This window comes from Triplophysa rosa, linkage group LG21 (assembly GCF_024868665.1).
Source record: "Triplophysa rosa linkage group LG21, Trosa_1v2, whole genome shotgun sequence".
Taxonomy (NCBI): Eukaryota; Metazoa; Chordata; class Actinopteri; order Cypriniformes; family Nemacheilidae; genus Triplophysa; species Triplophysa rosa.
Window position 1 is genome coordinate 7,945,862 of NC_079910.1, and position 21,252 is coordinate 7,967,113.

General features: G+C 37.0%; 2 protein-coding genes and 1 long non-coding RNA gene across 4 annotated transcripts in view; 1 reads left to right on the plus strand and 2 right to left on the minus strand.

Moving 5' to 3' along the window:
* arhgef25a (Rho guanine nucleotide exchange factor (GEF) 25a) overlaps nucleotides 1-7,234 on the minus strand; it is a 59,108-nt gene extending 51,874 nt beyond the window's left edge. The window contains exons 1-2 of one of the 2 annotated variants that reach the window (XR_008961623.1): nucleotides 6,772-7,234; nucleotides 4,799-4,925 (exon numbers count right to left, since the gene is read on the minus strand). Coding sequence is in view for 1 of the 2 variants with exons in the window: in XM_057319574.1 (XP_057175557.1) it covers nucleotides 4,799-4,925; nucleotides 6,772-6,867 (223 nt within the window). In the remaining variant the exon portion in view is untranslated. The remainder of the gene's footprint in view (nucleotides 1-4,798; nucleotides 4,926-6,771) is intronic. The other variant, XM_057319574.1, reaches the window with a different exon arrangement.
* A 5,965-nt stretch (nucleotides 7,235-13,199) lies between these two features.
* On the plus strand, nucleotides 13,200-20,695 carry ankrd33aa (ankyrin repeat domain 33Aa). The gene is made up of 5 exons (XM_057319468.1): nucleotides 13,200-13,396; nucleotides 15,436-15,789; nucleotides 15,887-16,016; nucleotides 16,268-16,408; nucleotides 18,741-20,695. Exons 2-5 carry the CDS (start codon nucleotides 15,517-15,519, stop codon nucleotides 19,547-19,549), a joined length of 1,353 nt encoding a protein of 450 aa, XP_057175451.1. The 5' UTR covers nucleotides 13,200-13,396; nucleotides 15,436-15,516; the 3' UTR covers nucleotides 19,550-20,695.
* LOC130545116 (uncharacterized) lies at nucleotides 15,634-18,848 on the minus strand. The gene is made up of 3 exons (XR_008961620.1): nucleotides 16,852-18,848; nucleotides 16,287-16,418; nucleotides 15,634-15,735 (listed from the first exon to the last, which is right to left on the minus strand). It is a non-coding gene; the product is annotated as an uncharacterized LOC130545116 (long non-coding RNA).
* Nucleotides 20,696-21,252: the final 557 nt, after the last annotated feature.

Sequence of the window (21,252 nt, forward strand, 5' to 3'; positions counted from 1 at the left end):
AATTCACATTACACACAGTATATTCTTTCTATTGACATCTGTTTCTTCTCTTTTTTCACATTGACATGCAAAGTTTGACCCCCGGATTTTCATTTCAGACTCTGGTGGATAACGGATTCCATTGTAGCAATAATTGTCAAGGTTTATGTACTTTTCGAGGCTTGATGTGCATTGAAGTATAAATATTCCGCAATAAAATATACAGATGTGAAAAAGTGCACACATACACGCGCTGGGAAAGCCTGAGGTGTCCAGCACCAATTTCCCCCCAGTGTGGCACCACAGCTAGAAAGCCGTGGTAACAAAGCCCCTTTTAAGGTCAGGACTTGCTTTGCCTATGGGTCTCCCGGGACGTCCGACTTCACATTACCCCAGCACTGTTGTTATTTTATGTACGAAGAATATGTGCAAAGAAGGCTTTCAGAATGGGCCAACTTATGAATGGATGAGCATTCTCTGCAGAACAAGCCATATATAGAGGATTCTGGCCAGTGTAAAACACAATGTTTTGTGTCAAATATCCTGCCAAAAAAACTCTTTGTTTGCACAGCATCTTCTACAGTTTTGATGAATGCATAATTATTCTTAACTGCTTGAAAATGACACATCACAGAGCAACGCTCGGTAGAGGATAAAAGCTTTGCATTGTCTAAATAATGAATGAGCATTGTGAATAAAATAATTATGAACAAAAAAAACACAGAATCGTTTTGCGATCAGTCAGCCTTTGCACGCACAGGTTCTACCAAATGTAAAATTTAAATCCAATTAAAAAAATTAATGGAACCACAAACATTTTTTGGGGATTTATGTTTTTCAAGCATTTTTACTCAAAGTGTTCGAGGTAATTTCCTTTTAAAATGTATTATTTATGAATCAAGGGGCTAATTTTTACTGTTTCAGCAAATGCATCTTGGTGCACGGTAAAGGTATAGTCAAACATTATAAACATTATACTGTATTAACAAGATGTGTCACTGCCACTGAAATTAATGGGGAGGAACGCAACGCTCAATTTGGCCGCCCTAGCAAAGCTTATTGTGTATTTTAAAGGTATAGCATAAAATAAAAGCACAGCATAATCAATTCTTCACTCACCACAATTATGTTTAACTAAGAAGTATTCATAGGAAACGTAGCCAACATAGATAAATCACACTTTTGTTAACGAATTGTTGCACTTTTATAATATTACAGTTTTATTATAACTAAAGACATTGAAATCAGTATATCTAATAAATGATTACTTACACAAATGCACTTTATATGGTTTTGAGCACCTTGAACAACCAGTAATGACTAAGGCCTAAGATTTTGAGGCGTAGAGGTTGAGGCTTTGGGGCATACTTTGACCTAAAAGTGAACCAACCATTGTTTAAAAGCTTGCACAAGTTCTGGGGACTTTCCACTGTGTTTGAGTATCCTTAGTAATGGTCTTGGTCCAGTAATATTGGTAAAAACATGTTTTTCTGTAAGATTCAGAGACTGGTATCAAGGAGAAAAGTAAGCGTACCTATTGTATGTAAATGTATTTAAAAAATTAAAATACGATTGGTCTGCCACAGTTAGAACCATACCTTGTTGTTTAGGAAATAAGGGTGGCAGATGAAATGGGATTGGCTAAAGAAGAGTAAAAGTAAAGGGCGGAGAACCCCCTCTGAAGTTTTTGTATAATTGATGCAAAATGCTGTATCTTCAGATGCTTTGAGGACGTCTCACTTTGTTGGCTCGAGCAAATAAAGTTTAATTCTCTTGACACCTGGACCTTCTTCGTTTGTGAAATTTTTTCAAAGTTTTTAGACTGATTTTCCACAACAAGCTTTGCGCATGCGCAGTATCGAAAGCAACACGAAAAAATATATTTATAAGCACAATTTGATCATAGGATAACAAACATTATGGTACAGTTTACAACATTTTTAAATGTTGTTTTTAAATATGTTGTTTAATTGGGGTTTTATGGTAGAAATATCAGTATTCACGTCTTGTTTGAATTACGTTATAACTGCCCGGAGGCGCGTTGCGAAGATGGCCGCCGAGTGGCATGACTTCCCTAAATGGACTTTGGTATAGTTCACCTTCAAAATGAAAATTCTGTCATCATTTACTCACCCTCTTGTCATTTTAAACCTGTGTGATTTTCTTTCTTCTGCAAAACACAAAAGAAGATATTTGGGAAAATGATGTTAACTAAAAACCGTTGCTCCCCATTGACTTCTATGGACACAAAACCAATGTAGGTCAATGGGGACCAACGGTTTACCAACATTCTTCAAAATATCTTCTTTTGTGTTGTGTAGAAGAAAGAAAACCAAACAAGTCTGAAATGACAAGGGGGCTTGTAAATAAGGATAGAACTTTCATTCTGAAGGTGAACTATTCCTTTAAGTACGGCACACACTAACCTGTGCTTAGAAACAGGAAGCTGCTAAAGCATTCAAGTTTTGTGTTTCTAAGCATTTAACCAGACAAGTCAGCAAATGAAGGGCATACGTGTAGTCTTGAGCGTACGTAGAGTAATCTTCAGCAAGCCTTCCTACGAAACAGCTAAAAGATGCAGGTTGGCTGCATCAAAATATAGTGTGGGCAATGGAGCAGATGGACACTGGCCCTGTAAAACGTGGAGAAGGGAGACCGAGTGAAAAAGAGAGAGATAATGTGTGCATATCTCTCAGCGATCTGTACCATGTGCATGTGATTTAGTGAATGCTGGCACTGTCCCGTGATCCCACTGAAGCCACTAGAAGGCATCTTGTTTCTAATCTTTAACAGATGGGTGCCTCTAGATCCTCAGCAGTAATGCTAGAAAGGGCCTCTTTACTGACAACTTTGACCCCTTCTAAATCACACTGACCGGGAACTAAAACTGCATTAACTTGAGAAAACAGGCATCTTGCAAAAGGACTAAGGAGGTTCTGAGAACTAAAATTAATTTTAGTGCATATTTTGGCAAGAAAAAAACGTATGAACACTTAACACAAAAAATAAACACTATCCATATTAGCCGATGGCGTTTACTCTCTGTATGTCTTTTAGAGCTAACCTTTAGAGGTTACAGTTTTGACACTGCAATTCATCTATACAGCCTCATCTGCAATAAACATCCTAGGGCTTTCAGCTTTCTCGTCAAGTTCTGAATAGTTAAGGATCTGGTCACAAAACTCATACCTCAGCATTCAGTACCCAATGTCACCACAAAGGTTTTTTTGTTCTTGGGGACTTTTGGAAAATTTAAATGCAGACAAACCTCCATAGATAAAATAACCATAGCTGCAACAAATAACATTTTTTCCTGACATTGGGTGAAGGCAGGCAAGTGTGTCTCCCATCTGGAAACAGTTCAGAGACGCTTTTCCATACTTCTCTCCATGGAACATTAGCAGAGCTCACTTCCTCTATACAGTAGGATTAAGCAAGTCTGATTATCAGGTCATGAAGGACTATTAAAGGGTGTGGTTCATTAACTATTGTCACAAAGCCAATCAGATAAGAGTTTTGTTACCTGCGCATATCTTCTCTGACCAGAAATTAACTCGCGATCAAAACACATCATTAGCATTAGATGTGAATTATTGATTTGTAATTGGTAAAATGTAGTAACAAAATGTATACTTGAATTAATGTTTTTTATGAAATGTTTTGAAAATACACCCAAAGTCTAAAAACAACATAATAATTCAAATATAAAATATTGACTACAAAATGGCACAATGTAAACCCCAAATTTGTCTTTACTTGCACAATTAAGTAATCATGACCAAGCATTACTTGTAATATTACATTTTGGAGCCAAAAATAAAAAAACAAGTATGTTTAACTTAAACAAAATCTTGAATGTTTCATTTTGAGATCATACTTAAAATCTCCAGTACAAAATGCCATGAGGAATACTCCATTGTGCCCTAATATTTTTAATATTTACATGTGGTTAAATGATAAAAACTGATAGGGCATTTAATTGAAAATATAGCTGAATGAAGTTTTGTTGTTGTTGTTTTGTTGTCAAAAATACCATTCAACTTAACCTGTTTGGTTTCATTTTGTGTAAAAACTAAAACGTGCAAAGACAATTCACTTCCAAATAAATTTATAGTTTAAACTAAATCAGATTTAAGGCATCAATGACAACTGCTATTTGTTTGGCTATCAAACATCAAAGACATTATCAACAGGTCCCCAAGAGCTGTTGTATTTTTTTAAAAATCTGTAAACATCTAAGGAATAAACAAAATATTCAAAATATTCACCTGTTTAAAGAATTATATATAAATAAAAATCTAAAAAATCTCAAAGGGTTAATATCTCAAACATGACTGGCTTTTACATCTTTGCTGACTCATCATTTACATCTTTTCTACCCATGCTGAAATCATTATAATTTCATTTAAGAAACCAAAACATGCTGGTAGTGTTAACTGCACTTGTAAATATTTGCCAAACCCTAAACACTGTGGCCCAGTATGTTTATTTGTAGCACAGCTCGAAGACGCTGTTTTCATAAGATTCGGACGATCATAAGGATATCAATCAGTCAATAAGAATATTCCACAAATCAAAACAACTACCCGATCGCACATATGGCAGAGGAAAGGCGTAGTTAAAACAGAAATGATTGCTGGTTTAAACAGGAACAAGGTCGAGCATCAACATTGGCATATACTACCTCTACATTTTTTTTACTCCATTTTTCTCATAATACAATTACAGTAGATCTCTAGCAATATTTTCTGTGTATATGTATAACTTGCTACAACTCAAGTCAAGCAACATTTGACCAAATATGGGCGTTGGACCTTACTTGCTCGGTTTCGGTGTCCTCTTTTCCTCGATGGATCTTCCCAGTTCAGATCCTCTGTGTCCCATGAGGGTTGTTTTGAAATCTTCTGTCCTTGTTTGACACTCAGGTGCTCAATACCCTCTGTGTTCTAAAACCAAATAAGGACAGTCACAAATGATAATCGATCAGTTCCGTTCTTTAAGAAAATAAAACATGAAACTTTCTGTGAATGTCATAGGACCATGCAGTGTATGTTCATTTGTAATGTTTCCCTACCTATTAACTGTTTATCTATCATAAATTTGGCGTGCCATTAGTATTTAACAACAAAACATGGCATGTCACAGGAGTTATAAGCTCCGTCCCTTATGAGAAAGTTCCACTAAAGTTCAAATTTCATCAAGCACCATTACAAAGTCTCTGTGTCACACAAACATCATGCACATTCTTATCCACACTATGTATCAAGGAAAATATTTTTCAGAGGAGAGTTGGAAAATCAGTTGTCTTTGTATTTAGATAGTTCATCCAAATATTAAATAAAGCATATTTCTCAAATTCAATGCTTCACTATCGCATCTGCTAAATATCAATGAAAGCAATATTATGGTTAATAAACCAATACGCTGATACTGAATTGATGCATTTATATTTACGTCACATTTACATTTATGTTCTCAGCAGATGCTTCGATACCAACCAATCTTAACATTCCTCACACAAATGTTTTCCTCCTCAGACTTTATTTTGGCAAAGGCCATGGAAATGAAAATGAGTGGTCATTTTTTGCTCTGCATTGTTGCACTTCTTGAACTGTCATATATACTGTACATCACAGGAAGCAATAAATCAAATGAGTTAATACATTTACACTTTAGTTATTGTTCCTTTCTATTACGTCTTTGTTTAGAGTGTGAATTACAAACAATCTTATAGACGATTTGGTTTGTTTGGACAGGACAAAGTGTCCAAAAACACACTGTATGCCTTTTAAAACCAGCAGGCTGTCCGATGGGAAGTTCTCCTAGGACCTACAGTTTGCCAGCTGTTTTGAGAAGACGGCATGCGTGTGTTTGTTTATGGGTAGATGTTTTAATCAGCCCTTCAGCTTTTCCGTGTATGCAAGTGCTCCAAATGACTCCAAAACACCCATGAGTGCGATTCTTCTTTTGTCACTGAATCCTTGTTTACTTTTTCCCTGAAAAATGTATCTGCCACCTTCTGGTTGACATCATTGTTTGTCTTTTCGTTATTTTCCAGGGACCACTTGTCTTCTGATAAAACCATTTGATTTGATGTCATTGTTATGACGTGATTTTGAACATGGGTGTTTACCTAAGGGGTAGTTTTATCATTGGCACACATGGACACGTGGACAGTCACACTTTTTTTGTTTAATTAAGGATCTGTCATCTCTCCTTGCATACATAACCCCCACCCTCACCCACTACAGTCTCAGGAACATGTTGACAAACTATTCCAGCAGGAATGTGTCTTATGTAAGATATGAATCATACTGATTTCTGGGATACATTATTTTTCTGACCTCATCCCAGTCAGATTGTATGAATGTTTGTATGCTTCACTTCTAATGCGATAAGACCCAAAACAAATAGTTACTGTTTTTTAGATGCACATCTGTAACATAACAGCAACACTCTTTACGCTCCATTACTACAATTATGACCATGGTTACGAGTTTGAAACATCTAACAGTGTGGATAACGTTTGAGCAAACAAACACAAACAAGCAAAAGCAGCTGGATTTCATCATTTGGAGGTAATGTGAATCTGTTTTGAAATATCTCAGAGGAAAGGCGGCTTACCGTAAAACCTACAGTTAGTCAAGGTTGTGTCTAACAAACCAAAAAGTCAAAAGAAAACTGTGACAGATAGCGATTTGCATTATTTCGCAATAGTAGCGTGTAGTTCATGTATGTGTGTGTTGATTTACAGAGGTGAAAGGCCAAAGAAGTCATGGTTTAGTCACTCACCCACTGCTGATTCGGTATCGCCAGAGAAGTCAGCATATCTGCCATAGCACCCAAAATCTGATCGGTCCGTCCCTGGTTCTTCGGTAGAGGCTTCATATTGCCGTAGTCTTTGTGAATCTCTTTGGCTTTATTTCTCCCTCTTTCAAAATCGCTCTTTCTCGCGGTTCGTTGTGCAAGAGATGCAGTATAGTTCCAATTTGCTCCTCTAAAACACTCTCTAAATCATTTATTTCAGCAGGATCGTCTGGTTTCATCTAGTTTAAAGTGGCTTGTAGAGAAAGGGGTGCTGCTGTCCGAAGCGTCTTCTCTGGCTTCTGTACTGAACACAGGTGGAGTCTTGCTGTGGGTCAGCCAGGCCTCTCTCCCCCTCCCTCTAAAACAGCCACAGAGTTCCCGCGAGAGTGTTTTCCACAGTAAACAAAAAATCACTCTGTATGTCTCGCTTTTCTTTGCGTTATGTTTCCTGATTTTCAGACAGTACTACTTTCTGGACTTTTAAGCAACATGAACTGAACATTTATCTCCAGTCTGGCTTGTCATTGGCTGTGTGCATTTACCACCCCTCCAGCCAACTCCTCTCCACCCTCTACATCACTTTCATCTTCTACTGTGCCTCCCTTGCACAACAACACTGATTCTAAGAATTGCCTCCCTTACTTCTTCACCCATCATTCTTATTGTACTTCCATCATCATTTGCTGGATGTAGCCTTTTTGTTCCCCATCTGCTCTAACATGACACATGGCTTGTGGCATAGTGAGGGGTTGAACTTTGAAGAGCCAAATAAGGCAGCTGTGCTGGACTCAGGGTACCTACACAGAAGCTGTCAGAGATTATTCATAATAGCTGCCCGCTTCTTAAACACAACAAGAGCTTGAGGAGGGGAGAAGAAGAATCTCTACATATGAATCTAATTACACTTGACAAGTACACTTTTAGTCAGACTGTGTGTGCAACTGCTTGAACTGCCATATATAAAGCAATGAAAGCAAACAAATGACTAAAAAAACATTTTGAATGCTGAAGATTCAGTCTGCAGTAAAGTCAGCTGCACTTTTCGACGACCATTTTAATTTACTAGTTTGTTGTTGTAATAATATATTTTTTTAAGATTTATTTTTGTCCTTTTTTCTTTACTTTATTCAGTGGGAAGGGGAAAGTAGAAGAGAGAAGGAGGTGGGGTCTGGACAAGACAGCGAGTCGAAGCACGAAGCCATGAAGTCCGACATAAAATGATCTTTTTTAATTAGGTGACAGAAATTGTTTTTTAAACTACCTGATAAATGAACCATATTTTGTGATCATTTATATGGACGAAATGTTGTACCATCAAAAACTTTTTCACAGTGCAAGATTCATTTTTATTTTCGCCTTTATACTTTCCAGAATAAACGGGTGACCGTGTCATGATACACATACGTGGGTGGCCCGCAACGTATGTGTGCTTTTCTAAGCTGAATAGACATACACATTCCTAAGTCTACTGCTCATTCCCTCTTCACCTGGCCTGCAGTCACGACACATGTTTATAGAATTACAAATGTTAGTCTGGTCTCTCTCCGCTGCAACCGCACACCAATCCGGGTTGAATTTTCCCCAGACAAATTCTTATGTGATGGTGTATGTTCACGGACGGAGTATGAAAGGACATAGGAGAGCGGAAAGCAATCGGCCGAACCCATCTGAGCTGGAGCCAAACAGTGTAAAGATGGGCTGTGGAAACACTGCCAAGAGTCTAAGAATAACTCGGCACATGGCTGTCTTTAGCACTGCTTCTGTGACTAAACTTAGAGCTCAGGGGCCGTCCTCCTGCAGACCAGAGCACATGCATGCATACATGCACAAACACAAATCATGTTACTTATTAGAAAGGCTGAAATGGCAAAAAATGACAAAGCCCGAGTTGTGGGTTCAGATGTTTCGAACAAGTTTTAAATGAGAGCAGCAGCAACAACAACAACATATAGAGTTAAATTCAGTGTGCATTTTACTTTGAACATAATAATGATTTAGTGCTATAATTATGCTAATTGTACATGATTATAATGACCGAACAGTGTGTGTACTTACACTAAAGTTTGAACTACAGTACAAAAAATATATACTGTATATATTGTGACCTTAAAGGGACAGTTCACCCAAAAAGAAAAAATTGTGTTATCATTTACTCAACCTCGAGTTGTTTCAAATCTGTATAAATTTCTTTGTTCTGATGAACTCAGAGAAAGATATTTGGAAGAATGCTTGTAACCAAACAGTTCTGGCCACCATTGAATACCATAGTAGGAAAAACTGCAATGGTAGTCAAAAGTGCCCCAGAACTGTTTGCATCTCTACATTTTTCAAAATATCTTCTTTTTTTGTTCAACAGAACAAAGACATTTACAAAGACATTTTTTCCTACGGTAGTCAAGTTTGGTTAGAAGCATTCTAATAATCTCTCTCTGTGTTCAGAACAAGGAACTTTATACAGATTTGGAACAACTCAAGGGTGAGTAATTGAAGACAGAATTTTCATTTTTGGATGAACTGTTCCTTTAATAAATCAGATCAGACATCTTTCATTATATTTTTTCTATTCATATTTTATTCAGGTAACATATCAAAAACAAACTAGGGATGTGCGCTACGACTAATTTGACAGTTGTTTAAACAAAAGTTTTTGTAACCGTGTAGTCGACTAGTCTAAAACTATATGGCCCAGAAGGCGTCCAAAAACTTTGCGTAGGGCCTATGTAATACATTTTAAAGACTAAAGAATGTAGGCTATTAATTGAACTGTTCACATACAATATTTAATGTAGCTCAGGCATATGTGTTTATATATAGGCATATCAGGCACTTTCCTTACGTTACCATCATTAATATTTCTGCATTTGCTGATGCGCCAACCTTGACTGCATCGTTTTAGCAGCTGCAAGAAGTGACACGATGATTGTTTGCTTTGGCTGTTCTGTGTCTGGGCTTAAAATATGTAGCCTATACAAAATCCATTTTATTTTCTCCTTTAAGTCCTTAAACTTTTCGGACTCTGAAAGTTCAATTAAAATTTAGTAATCAAATTAAATTAAATTTTAGTAAAAGTGTGTCTATTACACTGAAATCATGAAAAAAAAAGTTTTTAAAAATTTAATAAAAATGAATTAAAAGCTTAAAAACGAATGTTTCATCATTTGTTTACTTAACTGATGTTGAATGAAAAAACATAACTTTTTTTAATTATGTCGCAATTTAAGTAGCCTACAAGTTATAATTAGGTTAGCCTAGCCTATCAACAAACACAATAGATTACATTTTATCATGTTTTTATTATTTATAAAGCAAAGCAAAGCAAAGCAAAGCAATGTGTGTAAACAAAAAAGCAATGGACAAAAAGTACAGAACAAGCTAAAATAGCAGCTAATAAAGCATACGGCCCATATTAGCTTATTTATAGAACATACATAGGCTAAACACTTGAGTCCGCATGTGATTATGATGTTATTATTATTTTACATGTTCTTGTTGAGGAAATGCAAGCATTATGCTCGGATGAAAGTCGGCTCAATGTTTGTGAACATAACTCCGTCTGACGAATCTGCGCAAACTCTGCAAGGGCGCACAGATAACAGTGCTAAGCGATCGTATTTATTCAAGCGCTTTTTTGTGATAAACATTATATTCAGAGAAATTTCTAAGTTCTGTGAATCTAGAAGCTGAGACATTCTCATCTCAGTTTTATTGAGTGTGCTCAAGATGCATTCACCGCATTTATAGCTCATTCTGCCATCAAATAGGCTAACGTCAATCCGTCTTTCATGCATTTTAAATATTAAAATATTGATATGTATTATTAAGTAATTGTTAACATAACTGTATGTAGCTAGATCATTATCTACTTTTTCGTTTTATGACTGCATTCAGCGCTTCCGACGCATTTTCCGCATCGCGGCAATATGAAGAACCCAATACAATATGGCTACGCATGGCTCCAGTGAAATTATTATTATGCCACTTTGATATGACATAGTTTGCGTAAAACCTTCCCCGTTTTCCTCTTTCAAAACACCCCCACAACCCGTCTTTCAAGTGGTCATTTCTGAGCGTGCTGCAATTAGCACAAAGGAAACGCACTCTAGATCTAAAAATTAAAACATTTCGTTCCTGATTTAAAGACTATTAATCATTATTTTTTCAAACATATTGTTTTAGTATGTAATTTAAAAGGTTTTTAAACGAAACATTAAAATGAAAGTAATTTAAAGTATAGTATTTTGTGTAATGTTTTCGTGTAATCGACTGTTGTTTTCAGTGTCGACTAGTGGGAGCTTACCGTTTAATCGACTAGTCGATTAGTCTCGCACACCCCTAAAACAAACCATTCAAAAATGAGTATTTTAATCATGCTGAGGTTTATTTTGTTATGGTAGGCTACATAGAGTACCCTGACAACACCAAATAAACAAACCAGTAGTTTGTAGTGGTGCACTTTGCTTCCCTCTGCTGGTGAAATGAGAAAAAAAACATCCAAAACCATTTCATTGCAGTGCTCATAAAATACAGTGTACACTTATACATATAATGTGTGTGATGTTGTTTATGGAGATACATATTTTAATTTACACAATTTTTTCCCTCTTAATTCACCGCTCTTTTTATGCTCTTGTGGAGAGTCTGTGAAAGAAAGTTGGTCAGCTAAGCTTCCCCTTTCTCTCTCTTTCATTTCCTGCAATACCTCCTGTTCTTCAGATCAAGAGTTTGAGAAAATAACAGTTGCTGACCCTCTTCTCCTGTTTTTACAATACAGCTTATCCAGCCAACTCGACCTGATGCTTTAAATCTATCAGCAAGTTTGGCTGAATGTGTTTCCATAGGTTATATAAACTCATCCATTAATCAGGTCAATAATTATGACTGAAAATAGCCTTAATATAGGTTAACTGAACTTTTATTAGTACTATTACTACTGTAGAAACTACATGTAAAAGCCGATTATTGTGTCACAATATGTGGCCTATAGTTCTTAAAAATACATAACAGTATCACAGTGCTACTAAATTCAAGAATCTCACATTTCTGCCTGGAACGCACTGTTCCTGTCACTCCTGTTTTGTTCACATATTTAATTACAATGCCCTAAAAACAGTGTGCACCCCACCAAATGTGTCAGCCCACTTTGCTGTATGGAATTAATTGAATTTGAAATCACTGAACGGGATCATGTGAGTCTGTTTGCTGTTGTTGTTCACAACGTCATGACAAGCATAAGTGCCCTCTTTTGTTTAAAGACTTTTGCTGTCTCAATACAAATAAACATGCAGGGATGTGAACACAGTGTTTCAAATGAGTAATACATTAGGAAACAAGGGATTTTTAAGGGCATTTCCAGGAATAGAATTAAAATGTAAGAAAAAAATTAAGTGCATGAAAATAAAAGCTTTTTCAAAAGGAAAATCCCTGAGTAGTCAAAGAATATACAAAAATGGCAATACCTGAATTGTGTTAAAGGGACAGTTCAACCCAAAATAAAAAATTCTGTCATCATTTATTCACCCGTTTTGAACATGCTTTTCAAATCTCGTATATGACTCTTTATTTTGTGAAAAACAAAAGAAGATATTTTGAGAAATGTCTTTGGTTTTGTGTCCAGACAAGCAAAGTCAATGTTGTTTTGTTACCAATGTTCTTCAAAATATCTTATTTTGAGTTCTGCAGAAGAAAGAAAGTCATACAGGTTTAAAATGACATGAAGGTGAACTATCCCTTTAAGAGCATTTCAAGGGGAAAAATACTTTTTACATTCACGAACATTCTTTCATTTTAGTTACAAAATAAAACGCCGACTGGTCAGCCAATATACAAAAATGGCAATAGCTGAATCAGTACAAATTTGGTTAGATTAGTTTCAATTTCAGTCTCTTCACATTTTTCATGTGACTTCAAGATAGCACAAGGTGTTACCTGGGGTTTGACTGAAATGCTTAAGCACCTTTTAATTGGCTAAACTCACATTTCGATCCATTGCTATTTAAGGGTATGTATAAGACATGGACAATTCAAAGGCATGCCAGGCATAAAAATAAACCAACAAAAAAAAACATTTATAGGCGTAAGTTTATAATACCCATCCAATTCCCTGCATACAGGTGATGTTTAGTGTTTTATGACTTTGCAAATGTAAAGTCCTGTGTTTGCGTGGGGTAAAGTACTAATGGAATTCCCAGTTAATGGCAAAACAGTCAATTGCTCACAGTTGGTTAAAAAAGGAAGTCATTTTTTAATAGAAACATGAAGACTCAGACCAGAGGGGTGACGCAGGGAGAATCCCACAGTCAGACTCCTGGCAGCTGCCATTTCTGCATGTTAATCCACAAATCTCCTGTAATCAGGATGAGAGCGGGGCATGCTGCACAGCACCTGTGTAAAGATTTAGAGGGATTCTTCAGTGATCGAAGGCCTTAGTGTCAGAGCGGACTCTGAGGGCTGAGAGGAGGGGATAGGCAGTGAGACTACTCTGACCTACGAGATCAGACAGTCAACAGTAGGAATCCATAGTGAATGGACCTCTCGGACACAGCAGGCGCAATGATCTGATCACCCAGAGATAAGTGGACCAAATTAAACCTTCATCTGAGCACTTTAAATGGTGAGAAACATTTTATTGATTTGGTGAAAACTTGGGAAAACTGCATTGGCTACTTCTTAAGTTACTACTTAAGACTACATAAAAGTGATGCAGAAGAGAACTACTGGCAAATTTCTAGAAACAAGTTGGCAATATATATATTCTTGTGCATTTGCTCTAATATGTGGCATTGTATATTACAGTATATAACATAGATCAACCAGAGCAAAATATTATTTACTACTATGAATACAATTTTATATATGTAGCCAGAATATTTCTTATTATTTTAACAAAAACGTTGTATCTTGTAGTGCAATTTTATGTTTGGATTGCCTGGGACAGCGTGTGGACCGAGATCTGGCTCTCACAGGACAGATTGTTTATATGGCACTAACAGGGAATGTTTTCCCATCCTCGCTACTTCCCTCTGTCTCAGCCTCACACAAACGCACACTGCGAGTCTGTCTTGCACTGGTTACACAGTGCCACCAGCAACAACGGTTAAATATAGCTGGGAAAGCACCGTGAGAGCAAATATAATCTTTTTCAAAATTATCTATGGTATTTTTTCATGCACGGAGCAGCTTAGACAGCAAACCTGTCATTGCATTGGTTTTCATGTGACCAATGTGTCCTTTCTACATCAAACATATGCAAGAAAGAAAGAATTATAAATAGTTTGTCACATCAGTTGCTTGTATCCAAAGCATACGTGTAAATGGCAATGATGATAGTTTCTGGCTCGTTTCAATGTTGGGGTCACCAGCCTTAAAAGGAGTAGTTCACTTTAAAATTTGCCCCCATTGACTTTCCATTGTAATTTTTATTCCTACTATGGAAAGTCAATGGGGGCAAATTTTGAAGTGAACTACTCCTTTAAGCTTTAACTACTACACCACAACACCCCAAATGTTTTTGTTTTATCTGATGGCACTACGTTAATACAACATCCATCAGCTCTGTCCAGCGTGTAATGGTCTCACTTCTAAAGTGAAACAGGACATGATCTTTAAGTTGTAAAAAAAATTGTGTTTACTTGGTATCTGTCAGCTAAGTAGACATGAGGTGTAGGAACAGTTCACTCCTAAATGAAAACTCTTGTCATCATTTACTCCCACTTTTCATCTAACTGTATTTACGAAACATAAAAATAGTGTTTGAAGAATGCTGGTCACTTTTTTCAAGTTACAAAGAATGCTGAGTGCTGACATGAGCTGTCAAGCTTAAAAATGATGATAAAAGAACATATTTCTCATACACTATATATACATTTTTATGAAGCCATGTGATAGATTTGTGCGAAGCAGAGACGAAAAATATTTATTGCACTTATTGCAAATCTTGTCATCAACCGTGGCTTGTTCATGACAGTCAGTCATACAAAAAAAGTCAAAAGAGTGAATTGTAACAGCAAGCAGAATCTCCTGGTTGAGTGAACTTATTTTATATAAACACAACATGTTGTTTAAAGATGAGAATATAAAAGAGTAGGGTAGTCTAATATTACCAAGGGAAATTCTCCTGTATGATTTTGACAAGTCAAGAGTCTGCCTCTGCTGACACAGAATCAGACACATGACACACACGCTTGACTAACAGATTCTGCTCTCTTCTCTACAACACACTCAGTTCAAACCATTTACAAAATTGCTCTAGTGCTCAGTTCAACATATTATTCTCATTAAAACCAACAACAGCAAAAAACATGGTGCCAAAACAGATACTTTTCATTTTGCAATGCGTTTAGTTTGGCACGTTCTCTGTGTTGTCATGTCAACAGACCTTGTTATCAACATTATCAACAGTTTTAGATATTTTCCGCAAGCTTGAACAAAAGTTCACAAGTTCCATCTCATTTACTTTTATCGAGTTTGGCGTTTACAACTATGTGCTTTGCAAGTTCAGTTTTAAGCCAATGCAAATAGTTCACATAGCGTTCAACAAAATCAATCTATTGGTTAAGTAGAAATTTTATCTTACTTGGGCGATAAATGGGTACAAAATACCAAATGACAAAAAACTGCCAAATTTATCAAATCTATATGATTGCATTGTAGGCTCTAAAAGAGGAAGCACAATGGATGCAGACGATATCTAGGTGCCTGTTGACTGTGTGAGTTTTGGTTCCTGCTGCCCAGATGGCTGAGGTTAAAGTGATGGTGCAGGTTGATCCAAACCTGGGCTCTGGTCCAGATGAGGATGCCTCCGAGCTGTCAGTTTCAGAGAATGATTCAGATTCCGGGAGCGTGCTGTCAGATGACTCGGTGCTCCCTGACTATGAGCGGGAAGAGGCCAACGGAGGCCTCACCTTGTACCAAGCCTGTGCCAAGAACAATGCTGCAGCGCTCCACAGAGTTCTGGAAAGGGGTGTCACAAGAGATGAAGTCATGGATCTAGACATAAATGGAAGGGTAGAGTCACACATTCATATTACTGATCAAACATTTGAAGCAGAAATGGTTCGCATAACTTTAAGCTCTGATGAATCCTCTTACTATTCTCTGACAGAACTGTCTGATGTTGGCAATCTCAAAAGGTTTTGTGGATATTGTGTATGGACTGAACCAGTGCCCGTTTCTGGATATCAATCACCAGGATAATGATGGCAACACTGCACTCATGATCGCGGCACAAGCTGGTAAGCTTTACTTTAACACATTACCCTGCTGCAATGATCAGCATCGCTGGGTACTGTTGTGGTGGGGATGCTAAAGCACTTGTACAAGCAGATGCATTTGGTTAACAGCCTAGGCTTTACTGACAGTAAGACCAACATCCAACCTAATGGCCTGCATAAAAACATCATATTGGCTTATTCTGGCCTTTTTAGCATATTAAACAAAACAAATATGTGGTATAAACAATAAACAGTATTGCTCACTATTGCAGGTTTTGTCACCATTCTTACCTACATCCTTAACTACTTCTCTGGAGTGGACATGGAGGTCAGGGACAACCGAGGCTTCACTGCACTCCTCAAAGCGGCCATGCAGGGCAGCGATGACTGTGTGGCCTCACTAGTCATGGCTGGTATGTTATTCTAGGTCAATAACAACAATAAAAACAATCAGTTTACAGACTGGTTAGTTTAAACAGGTGAGTTCTAGTCAGCTTCTTTTAAGCAAACTGAGGGTGCCCTGTCTCTTTAAATCCGTGCAAATTAAATTGGTCGTTCCTGTTTTTATGCTAGAACTAGAAGAGCATTACTACACTACTGCAAAACTTTACAAAATTATAAAAACGCATTAGACACGGCTAAACCCATACCATTGTCATCAATGGTGACGGTAAAAAAATCATAACGTTATACAAATCATACGAAGCAGGTGTGAGGCCATTTCAAATTCAATTCAAATTTACTGTATTTTGGGTAAACTTGTGGCGGTTATCTAGCTGCCTGTCATGTCAGTGTTAAACCACTCTTCGACGCACACTCGCGTGTTGTCTTTTTATGTGGATGTACTGTAATTTACGTCATATTTAATCCAGTCGCTGTTTTCCACCACCGTAACGTTATACGGGTAAACTTTCTCTTGAGACGACATATATAAATAAAAAATGCACTAGTGAAGGTACACCTCGGATTTGACATATTTTCCACCACAAACCCGGAAGTACAGTCTGGATTTAGTTAGACATTAAAAATATTTTGTAACATTAAAACATTCATGTTACTAATAAATTAGTCGAATTAAAACATTCCATCTATTAACATAAAAAAACGCCGTTCCATAAATTATTTTCGGGTTTAGGTGTGAGTCTGAAGTCATCACGCAACAGTGCGCAACAGTGTTTTCTAGGCGATTTTAACAATCAAATGTAGTTTAGACGGTTAGAGTAAGGTTAGGGTTATGGTGTGTGTTAGGGTAAAGGTTTCGTAAGACTTGAAACACCAAGGATTTAGTCAAAACCAACAAGCCACGCCCACGGATCTGATGACGTCAGACTCGAAACAACAAGGATTTAGTGAGAGCTGCACGCAGCATAGTCACCGAATGAAACATTCAATTCCATGATGCACGGCAACCACGAACGTGCAAAAATGGAAGCATTTTGGTAGCAATATTCAATTTAGAATGCAATATGGCAATGCAATATGTAAAATAACAATGCATTTATGTATTTAAATATACATTTTAAATAACTTATGTGCAACATTAGGTGCAAAATAAAAATGAAAATTCAGTAATATAATTTACATTTGTCAGTTCCTACACTAGTTGTAATATATAATCTAAGTAGATATTTATGCTGCATAGATAAACAAGCTCTTTAAATGGCAAAATCTACACACTGCTGTTGCATTTCGAGCTGGTCACGCCCCCCTCCCCTTCCCTAAAGCGTGCGTGAAGGCGAAACCAGCATCGCTAGCTCTAGCTCATTATTTGCGTTGTTTTGAGGTTTGTAAACACGTATGGCTTCAGAGCTGATAAAAGCGTTACTGTCGTTTTTGGACGCGCATGTTTTTAGTATAACGTTGAAATGTGGTGGATAAATTCATGTCAGTGTCAACATTTGTTAAAATTTGATTTTCCACACTTTTGTAAGTTGTATGTAGTATGAAGCAGACAACAAAATTACATTTTAAGCACCGTCATGTTGTGACGTGACGGAAGTGCAAGCCGGTTTAAAATACGACCCTGAGGTCATTTTCTGTTTGATCCTCGGATAATCTATTAGCGTTTACGGCGAGTAATGGATTAGAGGTGAAATCTTAGGTGTAAACGTGCACTTCTGACAATTCAGTTACACTTTTTACACCTTCAATAGCTTCTTATTTAGAACCCATGCAAATGTTTTGCCCTGTAAAAGTTACACGAAACTTGTTTGGTTATAGTTACGACGTAATCACTATGCAGTATGCAATATAAAAATGGAAAATCCATTAAACTCGACATTGACTGTAAACTATACCTCAAGCGGACACTAGGTGGGGCAATAATAATTGTTTACATATTTCTAGGCCACCAACACATGTCCTACACATACAGCGAGGTCCATTGACTACCACTGAAAATGGTTTACATTTTTACGTTTGTAAAATAATGAATACATTCTATTACCTGCCAAACCATTTTAGGTATTTTGAATGTGACCTTTTATGCTGAAAGGAGAACACACACTTGAGCATAGACTATTTGTGCAAAACTGTTTCAGAGCTTCAAAGAGCATCATATGTGCACCGATGTAAAACTGTACATTGAATTTTTATTAATTTTACATTATACAATTTTTATTCTTAATATGATATTTTAGTTCTAGACTGTCAATAGGGTGTCAAGCATTTGGTCTCCACTGTATATACATTCTTTTTTTCTGAAGCAATGTTGTTGACATCTCCTGTATGCCTCTCTTTTGCTAGGGGCAGACATAAATGTAGTGGATGCCGCAAGGGGGAAGGATATGCAAGAATGGGCCCTGAAGACAGGTCGATTTAACACATTAAACAGGCTCAGACGACTGAACAGCAGACCACGTGCAGAACAATTCTGTGAGACTTATGTCCCAGAGTGGCCAGAACTGAAAGAACTTGTAGCCAACGCCACGGGCACAAAAAACACAGGGAGGAAAGTCACCCATCGCCTGAAATCAACTTTCACTTTCAGCTTTCCACATGACCCCCAGGACAATGGCGTCATGGACCGTATGGTGCGTATCACCACAAGCATCCACAGTCCTTTGGTGGTCACAGGATGTCGTCCTCTGTGCCCCACCAGTCCGCCGGAGATTGGCAAGAGACGTCTGCCTGTGCCTGATTTGATGCAGATGCACCCAGAAAAAGAGCTGACGATACATGCGATCCAGCACAGCAACGGCTCTATCTCTGCCTCAACCACCTCCACCTCTTCTTCCTCGCTGGCCTCGTGCTGCTCTGACTCAGTGCGGAGAGGCAGCGTGCTCTCTTTGGCCTCCAATGGCATCCGCAAGTTTGTCCCACGCATGGCACGACGCAATAGCGTGTTCCCTGCTGGCTGCATCCCCCATATCAAAGTGACAAAGTCTGGGGAACCAACACCAAAGAAGGAGAAGAAGAAGAAGAAATCCAAAGGTCACTTAGAGCCACCAGTATGGAAGTACAAGGAAGCTAAAGAAGAGAAGAAAGAGAAAAAACGGTTGGAAAAAGAAAAAGCAGATAAAGAAAAGACTGATAAGAAGAGTAAAAATAAGTGAACTGCCAACAGATTATTGCCATGATATTACAGCTCTCAGACTCATATGCCATCCATATAGATCATTTAGATCCTGTGCTAGGAGTTTAAAGGGAAGGGACAATGTCATGTGAGTGTGGATGGATATTGTCCTCACTGTTGTTTTTCATCATTGCATGTACTGTTTCACTGAAGTAATGGCGTAACAAAGCAGCCAAAAGCACTATAAGCTCATAATACTTGATGCATCTGCGATGACAATATTGTTCGTATTACAGGACAATCTTTACCAGTTTTCTTTTTTCTAAACTAAAGCTATGCGTCTGTACATGCAATTAATTCAATTCAATTTTATTTATATAGCGCTTTTCACAATGTGCATTGTTCCAAAGCAGCTTTACAGGAGCAAATAAGAAAAACACAGAAAGGTAAAACACAGCACAGTGCATGGTGTTTATAGATCAAGCAAGATTATTATAATAAATAATATCTAATAAATAAATGAATATATTAATGAATAAATTATTAAAATTAAAATTATTTATTTTAATGTGATTTATCATGGAAATGTTACTCAGGGAAGACAAAATCATATTTTACTGAGTGTACAGTATTATTGCGCATAAGCAATATCTGACTAAGCAAAATCTGTAACATATCTATGCAAATAAGAATTAACTCATAAGACAAAAAGTTATACATTCCCCTATAAGGTACATTTGCACTGGCCAAAATGTTGTACTGTATGTTTGTTAGTCTGTATTATATTTTGGTAGCATAAACAAATTGTGAGATATTTATTAAAGTGTTATATACATGAAGGGCTATGATGTTTTTGATGTTTGTAAATCAGGTTTTATATTATCACTGATGATTTAGATTGTAAACCAATCACTATAAGCTTGTTAAAGCAAGGCTATAATTGGAGCCGTAAGGTCGAAATACAAAATAGGACTTGTGGTTTAGCAAAGTATTTGCTTACTCATTATGCCCTTGCGTGACTGGTAAGATCTTTACCATGGCAGAAGGTTAGGTATTTCTAAGGCATATACAAAAATAACCTGCTTTGCAAATTATTTGCAGACCTTTGTTTTGTACCATGAATTTTAGTGATTAAGCTTTTCGCTCAGCATTTTCACTTCTGGTTGTGCAGAAGGAGTTCTAATTAAACAAAACTTAGTGAAATGTCTCGCTTGATTTTAAATCTTTTGATCAGAAGGCATGTATAGCTAAATGTCTGAAATTAGTTTTGTAGAAAAAAATGTAATTGATTAGAGCAAGTGATCCTAAAGATAAAACCCAAATCAAATTGTATAAAGTTACAGAGCCCACATCTTTTATACAGCCATATATATGTACAATATGTACTGTATATTTTAGACCTAGTTTTTTATCCCTGTAGTTGAGGCAAGCATTTATTTCTTTAGGAAACATTTATTATTTACTGAATTCAATACTAAATTGATTATGTTATTATGTTTATTAGTTTATTATCAGTGGTAAAAAAGAAGTGCTGTGTCATCTTCTCTCATAATTGCCCAACAAAAAGGGATTTCCATCAGTCACAGGGAAACAGTTGGGAGAACTAAATAGTCTGAGAAAAGACAGACTCTCAAAATCATACATATCATGGGAACAGGATAAATGAATACCGTTTAAAACACAATTCTCCCTCTACTCCACTCAGATCTGAGGAGTGCCAGCTGTGTCTGAAAACAGCAGCCA